At 43.5% G+C, this 16069-nt stretch overlaps 1 protein-coding gene across 2 annotated transcripts in view; it reads right to left on the bottom strand.

The window, feature by feature from the left end:
- LOC135243237 (tumor necrosis factor receptor superfamily member 16-like) overlaps nucleotides 1–6524 on the bottom strand; it is a 40644-nt gene extending 34120 nt beyond the window's left edge. For both annotated transcript variants that reach the window (XR_010326586.1, XM_064314920.1), the window contains exons 1-2: nucleotides 6061–6524; nucleotides 1552–1693 (exon numbers count right to left, since the gene is read on the bottom strand). Coding sequence is in view for 1 of the 2 variants with exons in the window: in XM_064314920.1 (XP_064170990.1) it covers nucleotides 1552–1693; nucleotides 6061–6096 (178 nt within the window). In the remaining variant the exon portion in view is untranslated. The remainder of the gene's footprint in view (nucleotides 1–1551; nucleotides 1694–6060) is intronic.
- Between the last annotated feature and the right edge of the window lie 9545 nt (nucleotides 6525–16069).

Here is a 16069-nt window from a genome sequence, read left to right as displayed (position 1 = left end):
TCTAGGCGTTTGGTGAAACCCCGGCTACATTTGGTTGAGAAGTGAAAGTTTTCTGGCCGACTAGGACATAGGACTAGGAGTTAAATTGGAGCTACCCTGAGCTAACCTAGTCTGTTTATGTCAAAGCATCTCTAAACCCAGTTTTCCACCCACTGCATGGAAGCAAATCCCTGCTCCAACATCTAGTATAAAGCCTTCGCAGAAGAGTGCAAGTCGTTATAGTGGCAAAGGATGGACAACTCCATATTAATGCCTGTAATTTTAAATAAGATGTTGGGTGTCAGGTGTACACGTACTTTTGGCCATGTGGTGCATGATTTATCCTCATTTCAGCAGACTGGTGGTTTCAGTAAAAAAAAATTTAATTTTAATTAAAAATTCTTACTTTTTATTCTACATTATGGAATAAGCAGGCTTAGATCTCTGGGGAATTATATATTTTTTACTGTAAGTGGATAAACAGGTGAGATCATTTTCATGACAATATTTGATTACTCAGTCATGTTATGTTTTGTTGATGCAGTTTACGATACTGAAACAACATGTATGTTAATAGAAATGATGAAGGCTGTGTGTAAATATCTGAATATCCTGTGAAATTACCGCCGGTCCTTCTTTAACAGTAACTATAGTAACCGCCAGCTACAGTATAACTGCGGTTGAACCACAGTCAACCCCGAGAGGATGCTGACTCAGCTGACCCCGATCAGCTCATCAGTAACCATAAAACTAAGATGAAAAGTGACTGAGATTCACAGTCATTTTGGCCATATCTGAAATCATCTGTGCAACAAATCACAGAGAAGTATGGTGTGGAGTCACCACTTTGTAATTAGTGAAGAATATAAAAACAACAATAAAAAATACATATTATTTTGAAAGCTTCCATGTGTGAAAATATATAAATAAATGCATCATGCATTATATAACAGCTCGTTGGTACAACTTAACATTCTCAATATTTGTTCACCAAGACAGAGTTTGCATGAAGTAAGGCCAAGTGGTAACATGGATTTTTGCCAATATATTTGCATGGATCGTTGAGTATGTGCAGCATGCAATTTCATGGTTTTGTACATTTTGAAACATACTGTAATTTACGAGTAACAGTTTCACGTGTAAAATTTCTTAAGCTGGTATCAGTAAGAAGACACTGTCTTTAAAATTCTTCAAGACACGCCAGACAGCACATAGATACGCGAAGTGTTGATTGTACACTTTCAGACTTACGTAAGTTGCGCGGTTGTCAGTATGCGGGTGATTTGTGTCACGCCCCAAGCAATTTTTTTTCAGCTTTATTTGATAGAACAGTGTAGAGAGATAGGAATAATTGGGAGGAGAGAGAGAGAGAGACGTGCGACAAGGGTAGGCGGTCGGATTCGAACCGCCGACGTCGCGGCTCGCATTGAGCATGTGGATAGCGCTCTACGGGCTGCGCCACTAGAGGCCCCCCCGCCCCATGCGATTTTTAAGGGAGTGTTGTTGTGCGGAGGGACGGCGTGTGTGGCGGGTGTAAGCGTGCTTGGCGGAGCGGCGTATCGCGGTACTCACTGTCCAGGCACTGGGCGCAGACCGTCTGCTTGGCTCCGCACTTCTGGACCACGCCCTCTCCAGGCTGGCACTGCAAGCAGCACTCCCCGTCGCTGGTGTGCTGGCCCGACTCACAGTCGCTCTGAGCCGCCAGGACCTCCATCTGCCACGGCAACCGCACAGGCGTGAGACCACACCCACACGCTCGTGACAACCACACCCACACACCTGCACACAACTGCACAGACATGAGACCACACCCACGCCTGGTCGTGACAACCACACCCACACACCTGCACACAACTGCACAGACGTGAGACCACACCCACGCATGCTCGTGACCTCCGCACCCCATACAGCTGCACGGCAACCTCACAGACATGAGACCACACCCACACACCTGCACACAACTGCACAGACATGAGACCACACCCACGCATGCTCGTGACAACCACACCCCATACAGTTGCACGGTAACCTCACAGACATGAGACCACACCCACACACCTGCACACAACTGCACAGACATGAGACCACACCCACACACCTGCACACAACTGCACAGACATGAGACCACACCCACGCCTGGTCGTGACAACCACACCCACACACCTGCACACAACTATACAGACATGAGACCACACCCACACACACACGCATGACAAGCACACCCCACACACATGTGCGTGGCAACTACATAGAAATGCTACCACAGACGCGTGCGTACACACACACACACACAAAGTACACAGACATGCAGCCACACCCCCACACGTCACTTCCCAACACACATGCAAACGGCACCCAAAATGAGACCACACACACACACAAAAACGCAGGTATATAACCACACACATCCCACACACGCAAACATATACCGCATGCCACACACAAGTAACAGCACACACAAACGAGTCCTGACCCGCTCACTCACACGAGTAACAATACACACTCATGCATGAAACCACACCCACATACACACACAAGAATCGCAACCACACACCACATATGTACATGTACGGCTCCTACACACCATGAGGCCCCACCCACACAACATGAGACCACATCCACACAATGTGAGACCACACCCATACAACACGAGGTCACACCCACACAACATGAGACCACACCCACACAAATGAGACCACACCCACACAACATGAGGCCACACCCACAAATGCAGACACAACAACAACAGGCATTAGTGGAACATTGTGACAGTTGTTAGTGCTGCGTAGTTTTGGTAGTGTTGTGATGGTGTAAAATGTGTGACAGTGACTGTTTCAGGAGCGTAGCAATGGTAATGGTGAAAAGAAATCCTCCATTTTAAGTATTTGCTTTCATTTTATTAATCTTGCATTAACTTTTCAAAAGGCATAGCAAGTCTGCATTTATTGCATAGCCATCTTCGGTCATTTTCCTACAGTTATAAGTCTTTTTTATTCTTTTAAAAGTTAAAAACAAATACTGGGGCAGAAAAAATTAATATGAAATCCAAAGCATACTATAGGCTCTATCTCTGGTGACCATCAGTTGTGTTTCCATTGTGGTGGAAATTCTATCTACATCCACCGGCGGTGAGAAGAGCCAAACGACTTACACACTATATTCTTTTCAAGCTTTAATGCTTCCGAACATAAGCTTATGCTGAGAGACACTCTTACTTAGTGCACTGAGGCGCAGCCCAGAGACTTCCTTTTTTATAGCATAACCAGCGACAGGCTGTCATTAAAAACTGATAAACAGGATGCATGTGCATTTTCAGTAATACTCATTTTAGGAATGACATCTTGGCAGATGTGTGCGGAGGTGGCTTATCTGTCTCTTGACCTTCCTTTTCTCAGAATCGTTTCTCTGCCTTACTTCGCAAGAGAGCAGGCAGGTGTTTGTGGCACGTCCTGTAGCACATCTCACCTGCAGGCCTCTTTTGCACACTCGTATCTTTGCTTTGAGTTTTACCAACACGCCTTTCCAACAGTAATCAATCATTGGGCACAGAGGGTTAACTGAGTTACCAGAATTCACAAAACTCTGGGGTATGGCTTGAGTAAATAATTTGTGAATTATGAATGAACTGACATTTAATTTCATTGAAAAAAATGGCAAATAATAATCCAACCCGATCTGACCCCAACCCGATTCCCTGTAAGGAAATAAAAAGCGGAGCCAGAGATGTTTGTAGGCTTTGGGTCTCTCTCTCTCTCTCTCTCTCTGTCTGTCTGTCTCTCTCTCTCTCTCTCTCTCTCTCTCTCTCTCTCTCTCTCTCTCTGTCTCTCTCTCTATCGCTCTCTCTCTCTCATTCTCTCACGTGCACACACAGGCATACTGTCTCTCCCTCACAGACACACACACAAACAGTCCTTTACACCTTTGTTAAATTTCCTCACTAAAGTAGATTTCCTAATTAAGTAAGCCTGCCTCAATGCGCAGGTCCATATTACCCACACACTTCCAAGATCTTACCCCTAATCCCCCCTCCCCCCCCCCCATCCTGCTCCACAGTCGCACACCAAATCCAATCACAAACACATTCTCTCTGTCCAGCACATTCCAGGAACAGTGTGTCTGGCTGCAGTCCATCCTCAGAGCTCTTCTGTCTTTTATCTGTTTTGTATCACCCAGCGTTCTGAGTGTATATTTAAGATGGATCTGAGTATATATTTAAGATGGTTCTGAGTGTATATGTAAGATTCTTCTGAGTACATATTTAAGATGCTTCTGAGAGTATCTTAAATATATACTATCTATTTAACATGTGACCACTTGTTTGCACTGAATTTGGCTGAAACACATTCAAATGGAATTTGATAGTAGTTTGATAGTTTTACATCAAATTTTAATCTTACGATCTGCACACGCACACAGAAACACACTCAAAGCCCCCATTCATTCAAAGGGGCAGCTTAGGACCACAGGTCACATGATCAGGGCAGTTTGCATGCCCCAGAGCTACACTTTGACCTGAGGAGCAGGCTGGCAAGATGCCAACTGACGTTTTCCCCTAACATAGTAATCCAACAGTCACCTTACTTACGGTGAACATAATATCTGAGACCTGCATGAATTCACACTCATACACAGACACGTGTGCACACACATACATGCACAGGCATACATACCTACAGTATACCACAGCATGCTATCAGTCTGTTGCATAATCTTACACACATTATGACGTAGACAGACAGACTCGAACACAAACATGTTCACAGTACACACAACATATCTGTTAAACGCATTCATTGGTCAGTTCAAAATAACCATGATGTCTGCCATGATTATCGAAATTCATGTGGCTAAATCCTGTAAAACAATTTGAATTAAAGTACTGATAGTGACTTCCCCGTTGTGTACAAATTGACTAGCAAATAAACTGTTTTCAAACGACGTCGTTATTGCCTATTACGGAAATTTAGTCTGGGCTATCACTGAGTGATATCACTCAGCCGTTCTTGAATGGTCTCGCGGGACGCCCGTCACTAAATGTAACCCAATGTGAATCGGTGGAATTGGAAGACTTTGATTGGTGTCACATTTGACTGTAGGTAAATTTCTATGCAGTTCTAATTCATTACATACTGTTTAGGTGCTTAAACTATTTTTTTTCACGATTACTGCTATCACAGGCTATTGCTGAAAGGGTGAATGTTGGAAGCAAAACGTGTAGATCAGATTTTTTAGTACCACGGCACTACTAAGCAAAAAACACGAGCGTTCACAAGCCCATTTAAAATGGAGATGTGGAAGAGCAGGAGCAGGCGTTAGGTTTAGATTTGCGCCGAATAATGGAGTTGCTAACAAACATTTGAAACCATTAAAACTAAAGAAGCTATTGAACTAATGCAGACGCAGTTTTTCCTTTGCCATGCGGTTTCGAGGTATTTTTGGGAACTCCTGAGCAAGTTACAAAAGGCGTCGATAGTGACCACAATAGTCACCTCACACGCTTAGCCTGCTGTTTATGTTTTTTTTTTTTTTTTTAAGCCGTCAGGCTGCTGTGCTTTCATATAGCCTATGACGCATTCTGAAGCGTGCCTAGCCTAAATATAGAACACAATAATTCATTATTAAAAGTGCAATATTTCTTATCATAGGAGTGGTTAGTATCCTGCACCAGCTCATACGGCGTATAGTTTCTGCTTAGCAGGCACCTGCTCTTCCAGCATCCAGTTGCTATTAAAGATGTGCGAGCGCCAACGGAGTCTCCGCGCCACACAGAAAAGTACAGTAGAGACGTTTTCAGTGACGAAACGAACAGTAAAATAATGTGTGAATGAAGAGGGCGAGGTCCGTTCGCCAGCTCTTCCTAGGGTCGCACTGCCAGCCTCAGCCTCTCTGGATACAGTATATCCTACAGTAACTGAATCACCAGAAAAGAATACCACAAAATCAGCCCTGATACACTGAACTCGCACAAAGACACCAGACACAAAATAGGGATAAAAACTATCCCGGTTGTGGATGAAAAATACAGCAACATTAAATTAATACCAATACATCGAGGAGGTTTAAAATACGGCAAATACTCACCGCTCCAAGTAAAACCATTAACATCAGGGTTCTCATCCTGCGTTTTTATTTGTGTTTTGGAAAAGAAATACAGACGAGTAAGTATTGAATATTTAAAAAAGAATTAGTCATGTATCGGGAAAAAATATTCTGCATTGTTAGTGTGTTATCATATCAATTAATTTATCCTCGTGCGTTTCTTCATTTCTTCCTGAGTTATAGTTGTAATTGTGTCCTACAGTCTCCGCAGCAAAGACAATTTAGTCCACGCGCTCCAGTCGCAGTTTTCGGGACCTTTTTGCGAACGATGCGCGGTGGTGGACAGGTAGCTGCTGTCGCTGTCTAAATGAACTGTGCTGAGTACTATCCAGAGAGCACTGCGGAGTGGACGGGCTTGCACAGTTTGACTGTGAGTCATTGAACAGATTTTACTCGCTGCTTGTGCTAGTGACTTGTGAGTCACTCCTCCCCTCCTCTGACACCAAAAGAATCAAAGAATCTCGCATGTGCCCTTCCCACCGGGTTGCCCCCCCCCCCTCTCTCTCTCTCTCTCTCTCTCGTGCTGGACAATTGCAAACATTTAGCGTACTGTGTTGAAATTTGAGTTTTCACATGGATACGCACAAATATCGATGGGGCCATTGCCTACGTTAACTGCCATGTAAACCACCGTTAAATTACTTAATGCTGTGGACATATAAAATTGCTACAATCTTTACTTGAGTGGTACAGTGCATTTCACACGATGCTCAATAACTGATTACCTCATCGTTTATGTTTCCCCCTAATATCAGCTGCACTGTGAGCAGGTTATCATATAGGTATAGTCGTATATACTTAAGCTACCACAAGAGGGCGACTAATAATCATATAGATTCTGAATACATTACGGTGCATTTCGGATTCAGTAGCATGTACGATGTGTAACCACTGTAACTGTACCGCCGTCCTCCTAATTGCCCCTTCCTGTTCGAGCACACCTACTGGATTATTTATTGAATATCCTTAACTAGCAGATACGACACATTTTAGGTCCTCTGTCCTATTACAACAACAATGGGTTAGATGAGATTTTGCCATTTCTGTAAAACGGGCCTACAGCGCAAAACGTTCCTGGCCCGTATTACCGGTGTTGTTCGTATCATTCTTTTTCAGTTTGGGGGACTTGTTAGACAAGGGAACTATTGGTGCATATATCAGTACCTTCAGTCCTTCATCCTCAGAATTTTGCTTGACTGAATTTATTTATTTACTGCGCAAAGTTTTAGCCGACTACAGTGAGTGTATGTTAACCAGGATGAGTTTAATTAATTGTTCTGGAATCGCTTGTTAGCTCCCCTTTCCCTTATAGCCGTGCATTTCTACAGCTGGCAGTGATGACCGATTCTAACGATATGAGGCTAACCATCGTTACCTTATCAGGTAGACTACTGCATCTTCCTGCCTGTCGCGGCTTCTGAGTTTTGATCAACACACTGACAGATGACTACAGTGTGGGAAAGTAGCCTGCTATCGCTTTGACGAGAGGTAGAGCATTTAGCATTAAATGCACAGATAACGTAAATTGAAAGCTGGTTGAACTGGTTTACTTTTTCCATAACTGCCAGAACATGTAAATTACACTCAGGAAGTTCAATGTTATTCTGGTTATTTTAATGTCTTCAAGGTGCTTATTTTGAGTGGTTTGCTGTATAGGGTCTTGGTGTAAGAAACAGCCTAGTCTACCTTTATTTTGAGGACAGCTCTACAGCTCTATCCTGTAAAAAGTATTTTCTCAAAGAAAGCAAATAGTTATATTGCAGATTATGTGCAGGTGAACATACCACCCACCAAAATAAAAGCAAAGCTCGAATCCATACAGCTAAGTAAGTGGGCAAGTGATTATCCATGGTGCTTGGACGTTGCTCCAGATTCCCCTTAGGAAGAGGGACAAATTCTTAAGGGAATGATGCTCATACAGCACTAGTGAATGCATTTATGTTCTCTTACATTGTAAGTCACTCTGCATAAGAGCATTTGCTTAATGAAAGTATTGTCATCTGTCATGAAAATATTAGCACTAATGCATCTTAAACCCCGCCAATACCGTGACACTGCCGTTAATGGCAGGCACTCACTGTTCTTTCGGGAGAGGCATTTTGCCACTTGCTGAGTCTATTTGAATATTTAAATAAAGCTAAGTGGCCCTGCTTGTGAATCCCATGGACTTCTCCTGGGTTACTGCTATATAAGGTCTCCAGGTCTGCAGCTCACAGCTCTATAACTCACACTTCCACTCATGCGTAGCAACGTTTGTTCTCTACCACAGCAGGACACATGGATCCACAGGAACCTAAACATCTCCATCACCAGGAACTCTCACAAGACAAAACGCACGAGAAGCTCGCCACAGGTTTTTTGTGAAGCTGCACATGCCTTTTTAAGTTTGGGCTGAAGGACCACATATCGCGAACTCTTGACTTTTATGAGAAACAGTGGAATAGTGCCACGCCCACCTCTACGGAGACAGCTGCTGATGTCATCTTTTTTGCCTGCTATAGTACCATCCCGCCCCTCTCCTTATTCATGCCCTGCAGGGGCTCTTACTGTGACATCACATCCAGACCTCTGAAGAGGGTTTAGGGGGCAAGGGCATTAATGAAGTTTTCAGGTGTTGCTGCAAACCCTCTCTGTTTCTCCCCTTGAATCCCTCTCTGAGTTGTCTACTTAAATAGAACCACTGGCGCATGAAACACAAAGAGCCCCTGGGTTGCATCCACGGTCCGGTGTGCTCAAATTTTATTTTTCTAAAAAAATACAGGGATTTTTCAGGGTTTATTTTGAATCAGGAAAAGGTTCAAATGGGAGAAAATTGGTGAGGTCATTTTGAACATCTTGGCATTGGTTGCAAATAAAGTCAAGGAGACGAAATATGCCAGTACTTGCACATTACTTGTTGTGTTACATTAACAAGAAGTAACCAATTTTAAATAAACTGAGTAAAAAAAATTGCTGGATCAGTTGAAAGGTGGAAAAAAGGTTTTTGTTAATCTAGGCATTTTGTAAAATGTAAATTGGTTTGAACTGAGAACGTAGGGTCTTAATCATAGCTTGTAAAAGTGGGATCATCATAGGATCATGATTTTGAACATGCAAAGCTTAACACGTCATGATCATGCTATCCCAGAGGGAAAAAGTAAATTGCTATTTTCTTAGCGAAAGTTCAAATCTCTGCTTCAATCCCCTTGACCACAGAACTGCATTCCAACTGGAACAGCTACCGAAATCTGTGGAATTGAAGGGTTGGAAAGATTAGCTGTTCCAGTTGTAATGCAGTTCTGTGGTCTAGGGGTTTAAGCCTGTGGTTTAAACTCCAGCTAAGCGCACTGCAGTTGACCCCATGTGCTTTCCAGAACCTCTAGGAGTCTCACAGATTTAAGCAGGAGCTTGTGCACTTGCGCTATCTGGGTAAAATCTCCCCAAAATTGCTCACTATCACAGAACACCTCCGTTTGTCTGTTTCATTGAGACCTCATGAAAGACTGATTGGTTTCCGCTGGTTGCTGAAGTAGCAAACGTCTGTTACATTTCCTGAAAGACTTAACCCCTCCCCAGACCCCCTCCCATCCCCCACCCCCCAAAACAGTATTTCTGCTCCTGCCCCCCCTTCCCAACCAAATGCCTTCCAGAAATCACTTTAACTAGGTTGGGATGTGTGCTTTCCCCTGCTGAAATTCACCATAGGATGTTCAAGACCCCTTCAAATAAATATTGTACTCCATACTTAAATATCCTCATCTGCTTAAAGATTTCACCCATTTGCTGGTTTCTGATTGGCCGTGTTTTGCAGAAGGCATGAGTCAGTCTTTAATGAAAGGCTGGAATAAATTTCATCTGTGCACCCACATGCAGGAAAGGGCACGTGGGCACGTTTGGAAATCCTCACTATTGTAAATACCCCAAATTACACAAATGGTTTAAGGGATGACTGTCAAGCAGAAACCTGTGTTGCTGTTTTTGGGAATTTCCATAGCTGGGCAGTTGGGCGTTCTACGGACAGCGCGGTCTTGGTGGGCGCTCTTCAGAGAGAGACCGCAGTAGACGTTTTTAGGGGGAATCACATGGCCCTGTCCTGTAGTGAGTCTGGTTGGTTTGGCATTGGGGAAAATGACCTGATGCTGCATTATTTTCAGCTTCTGTTTGCCTGAAGCCATTTCATGGTCATTTGACCCTCAGCAGTTATTGACTTTTCGGCTGAAAAAGTACAGGAGATGTGATTGATCCGTGGTCACGCTGGACCAATCAGGTCTACTCGTCCAGTAGGAAACCCTTGCGTCCGACCTGTCCTCCCCCTGTTATGAGAGGCTCCGCCCACTCTTCCCCACCCCCCTTTCAGAAATGCTGCATCAGTGAAATGGCCGGGATGGGATTTCAGGCAAGGCGTTCAGATCTTATCTCGTATTGATCGCTGGCTCAGTCGATGGACCCACATCCTACATCCTGTCCAGAAGCCCCCTTTAATGAACTCTTGGGACCCATGGGGTGTTCTGATTGTTTCCTCTGCATTTCTATGGTTTTGCATATGCATGAGGACCCAAATACTACATTAGCATGTTTAATTAGGGGGCTGTTTTCAAATACGATGTATCCAGTTGTTGTTGATCTTCTTCTTCTTTTCTTCTTCTTGTCCTGCTGCTGCTGCTGCTGCTGCCATTTTGATGAAATTGTAAGGAAGTCTGAACAGATCATTTAAATTGGATTCTGGTTGTGTAGTTATGCAGAGGGTCGGGTTGCCACATCTGTTGACAGTTAGCACCCGCAGGTCACTTAGTTTGGGGAACATACTGCATTGTGTGCTACATGGGCTCAAAATGTAGCTACCTTAAAATGAAGCCCAATTCTGTAAAATCTTCATAATGATTTCAAGTATATTTTCTAGTCACATAAACTGTATTCTTAGAATTCCAGTGCAGAGACCAAGTAGCCTACTGAATAAGTCTTTGGAGCTATGAAAATATGGCTATCACAGAATGGCCAATAAATCACTATTCCAGATGTGAGTAGTGGCACATTAGCCATGGCTACTGTCAGAAACTCCCAAGAGGCTTCCTACTCTTGGACCTCTGATATAATTACTTGTCATGTGACTACAGTCAGATTCCAAGAGTTCTCTAAGAGTTCTTGTTGTGCTACTGCCAGAGACCACCCATCGAGGAGTGAGTTTCCCAGGGCTCTCCGACTCCACCTCTAAATATGGTGTGGAAACCTGGACACAAAAAAGTACACTCCATGATGTTTCTCTTCAGACTATAAAATCAGCTTTTGTGGAATGTTCTTTTTGCCCAGAAAGGCTTTTTTATGGTCTAAGTATGCCCTCAGACGAGCATAAATCTATCTATAAATGAGGGAATGCAACATAATTAACAGATAAATCATATAAACCTTACAAAAACACAACAATTTGCAACTCAAATTTGCAAGGCATGCGGTAGCATGGTGGGATTCAACCTTTAAAAACAAAGCTAATCTAAATCATAACAACTGAGAAATCTGAACTGTACAAAAATGAAAAGGCATTTTAAATTCTGTATTTGATGATAGTGTTTTATGCAGAAATGTGCTCATCATTGACGTTCATTCATTAGTCGGCATTTACAGTATATTACACTGTGAAACACAAACTCAAATAGCTTTGATCTCCATAGCTGTGTGGCATATAGCTCAAAGATCTAGAGGTCTCCCATTTTAGGTCTCCCCCGTTTCTCCTGACATTTGATGTGTGCTAACTGGAAAAATAATTTAGGAGCACATGTACAGATTGGGTTCCATTATTGTGCTCATTAATTTTTTTCAACCATGAAGCACATGTGTTCCTTGAAGGGAAACAAAATAGTACCATAGAGCTTTGTAACTATGTTTGCATAACTGGGTGGCAGTGTAGCTTATCACTTATTTGAAAATAGGAGCTGATGGACAGATGGCCCAGTGCCATTCATATACAGATAGAGTATATCCACAATCAAACATACTCTATATGTATTTGTTTCATTATTAGTTATAGAAAAAGCTATTGCTGTCAGATGGATGTTTGCATTATAATACTACAGTGCCATGAAATGGTATTTTTGCCCCCTTCCTGATTTTCTCTATTACATATTTTTCCCACTGAATGGTTTCAAATCTTTAGACGAAATATAAGACAAAGGGAAACACAAAACACATTTTTTATTATTATTTCATTTATTTCATGGAAAAGACTTATCAAAGGCCCATATCGTCCATGTGGTACAGTAATTTATAATTGGATTCAGCTGATTGAACACAGCCAGGCTTGATTGCAGCCAGCCCTGTTCAATCTAAACCTCACTCATATTGAACCTTACCATCAGACCTTACCAAGTAGTCACCACAAAATTTATATGAGCACACCATTCCATGATCAAATTACAGAACAGTTGAGGAAAAAAGTTGTTGAAATATATCCGTCTGGGAAGGGTTACAAAGCCATTCCAAAGGCTCTGGGACTCCACCAAACCACAGTGAGAGCCATCGTCTCCAAATGGAGAACATTTGGAACAGTGGTGAATCTTCTCGCGAGTGGTCGGCTTGCCGAAATTTCTCCAAGGGTGCAGTGACAACTCATTCAGGTCACAAAAGATCTCCAAAGAACTGCAGCCCCACCTAAGGTCCGTGTCCATGACTCCACAGCAAGAGATTACAGTACATTCAACTGTTTTACTCAAAATATGTTGATTATTATGAACACATGTTGGGTTAGACTCGACACTCAATAATTTATGGAAACCAGCCCCAAACCAGCTGGCTGTCAAAACAGAATGCCTGAAAGAACCTTTGAAAAGTTTCTGTGAGAACTCTGGAGTCTGAACTCCTGTCCTCTCACTAGGTGGACCAACTTCCCTGCCACTGTAAAGTTTCTCATCACAGACTGAAGCTCCATCTCAGAGAATACGTGCACATACCCTTCAGTCATCCTCAATAAGATAAAAAATTTCCCTAACCCTAAATAACTCTACCCTGATTGCATGAAGTTCATTATGGAAACAGTTGTGATTGTGACTAATATGTATTTACGTGTTGTTTTTCCTGCCATACCTGTATTATGGCATAAAGGAGCAGACAATGAGGATGGTTCTTCACCACATCCGTTTCCTCTTTCTCTCTCTCTCTCTCTCTCTAACACACACACTCTCTCTCTCTGTTGATGGATATCTTCAGCTCACAGAGTCTGTTGCTCTCACAAACGAGCTGGCTCATGAAGTCCTCTTTCAGCACGTCCTACGTCCGGCGGCGGTTTTTGACAGGGACACCTCCTCCTCTCCGCGGCCGATGGCGGCGCGAGGTCGCGGTTCGCGCCGGCTGCAGTGCACGCTTCCCGCGCACCCGCTCCGAGGCCGGGGCCCAGCCGCCAGGCCGCGCCGAGAACGCGGTTAGCGGGAGCCCGGCGCGGCGCGGTCCCGCGTTCCCCTGAAGGTCGGGTTCAGCCCGGTCGTCTCTAAGTGCAAACACATTGATGACGCGTTACCTGAGGTACGCATTTCGCGCGTCTCTGCGGTCGGTGAAGGCCACGAACGGTCGAACCGCTCTGATCTGTGCCGGAAATAGGCCAGCTCTGTAGGGAGCATCGACAGCGGGCGTGTCTCATATCTGCGTTCGGCAGTCCTCATATGAGGTTAATTTTCAGTGTAGCATTTCTTGGCTTTGGTTTAATTGATAACATGGTGAAGCTTGTGATGTTAACAGTGGACATCTCTATATCTTTGAGGAAGCTGAGGATTATCTTGATCTCACTGTGTGATGAGTGTGGCTGTATTCAGTCCAGATCTCCAGATACGCTGTGCAGGATGGTTGTGGGGAAAGTGGCTCGTTCTGAATGTGCCACATGGTTCTGGGTTGTTGGTGGAATGTCCTCATCAGGAATGGTGTAGCGATGTACTTCAACTCAAAAAAAAAAAAAAAAAATAGATTAAAATTTTCGGTTTGATCAGTCTGAAATTTACTCAGATTTTTCCTGGACTAAAGTGTTTATGGTGCCAGTCCTTAAATATTGTAAGGAACACTATCTCCTTAGCATATAGAAGGCAGCCAAAATGGATTTCCAGTCACAATGAATGAGACAATGAAATAGACTACACCTGCTTTAGAGAAGTGATGTAGCTTAGAAAATAAGTGCATGTAGGTATATCATTTTCAGTCATGGCTTACAATACAGCACCTACACAACTTGCCCTGTCTGCCTCTCGTGGGACAATACTTCCCCCCCTAGGGAATTACTACACTACGATCTCTGATCTTTGCACCTGTGTTTGCATTGTAGGCCGCTCTAGACAAGAGCAGCTGCTAAATGCCATAAAGCAAAGAATGTCTGAAGAACGCATTATAAATGTTTCATCATAATTAAGATGGCTTATAATTAGGCCCTGGGGCCCTGGTGAAGTAGCTACTACTCAGACGATTTGCTGGATAATCATACGTTCATGTTTCAACTGGGGTTTATATTTCAAAATATGAGTCCTGGTATTGTATTTTCCGTATATCCTCTTCAAAACAAGATTCATTTTTGTCCCCTTTAGAGGACATGTGCCACCCTCGGTGAGATCACAGAGCATCGGGGGGTGTTCGGTGGTAGCGATCACAGAAGTGATAGTTGGTGAAACCCCCCCACGGGTGACTGTCTCGATCGCCTATGCCTAAAACCAGCCGTGCAAGACAGCCGTATTGCCAAAGAAATTCACTTAAACTCTTTTTCTGACAGCTTTCTCTATGAGGATATCACTCATGATTTGTTAAAACATGTCTCCTAAAATCACCTGCCTGTCCTCCTCGATGTCAAAATTACGTAACTAAAGCCATTTAAGCCCATATACTGAATATTCCCCCAGTCCAGGAAGTGGACCCTTCTAAAAACCCACCCTATTATCCTAAATTGCGCGGTTACATCACGGACTGGGTTCTGGTGCTACGGAAATCTGACGCTGGTGGCAGCTGCTATCTGGGGCTCGGTATCGTCAGCTTGTTCATGTGTATGAGCGCCGGGCAGGTGCACAGCGGGTCCGCCGTTCCGCTATCGTACACATGCAGACGAGCGGCGGTAAACCCGCCGCGGCTGAAGCATCCATATGAAACGGCTGGGAGGCGCGTTGCGCGGCGTCTGTTCTAAGCTGATACCGTGCGCGCCTCTGTGGAAGATTACACTTCATCAGCGGAAGTCCAGCCTTCCTCGCGGATACTTGCAGTTCGTCTCTGGTGTGGGTTTGCCGTCACACACGCGCACACACAAGCGTGCACAAGCACGTTCAATTTGGCGAAATGCATCTTACAAATACATTTTTTAAAAACGGCTATTCGAAAGTGCTAGTGATCTATAATGAGATTATTTAGAAATGAAACCAATTTCAAATAGCTTCCATATTTAAGGTTATTATTCTTAAACAGCACCAAGGGGAGGAAAATGGAAAATGTTTGGAGTTACATGGTAGAATTCCAGACATGTCTGTTACAAGCATTCATTACATTTTAATTGACTATTTCAGAAATGGAATGGATGAATAAAGCATTGTGGTGTGTTTGGGATGTTGAATCTTCACTTGATTTATGTTATTAGTAAGCGCTCATTTGCGTCATGGCATTGCATCGCAAGAGAAAATGCCACAATAATTTCACAGTTCTGGTCCAGTTCTGTATAGGCTAGCTACGTGCTCAGATTTGCTACTGTCCTCCGACAATACTTTCAATATTAAATGGCACGCGTTCTTCAGTAACCACAAGTTGATCTTAACAATGTAAGTCAAAAAAAAAAAATGTGTTCATTGTGTTGAGACCGAAACCCACCATTGATGTCAGATCAGAGCTCTCCTTCTGTATCACTGCTTTATTTGTTGAAAGATGACCGATCTGAAAGCGATCCATTTACCATGCATTCAGAAAACGAACAGTCTTTTCATTCAATGCTGCCAATAATGCAGCCAATGTAATGAGCTGCTCTATGTCTGCGTTGCTTGGAGAGGTCTTTAATGGTCAATGCTCATAAGTG

Source organism: Anguilla rostrata, chromosome 17 (assembly GCF_018555375.3).
Source record: "Anguilla rostrata isolate EN2019 chromosome 17, ASM1855537v3, whole genome shotgun sequence".
Taxonomy (NCBI): domain Eukaryota; kingdom Metazoa; phylum Chordata; class Actinopteri; order Anguilliformes; family Anguillidae; genus Anguilla; species Anguilla rostrata.
This window is presented reverse-complemented; position numbering and strand designations above follow the sequence as displayed.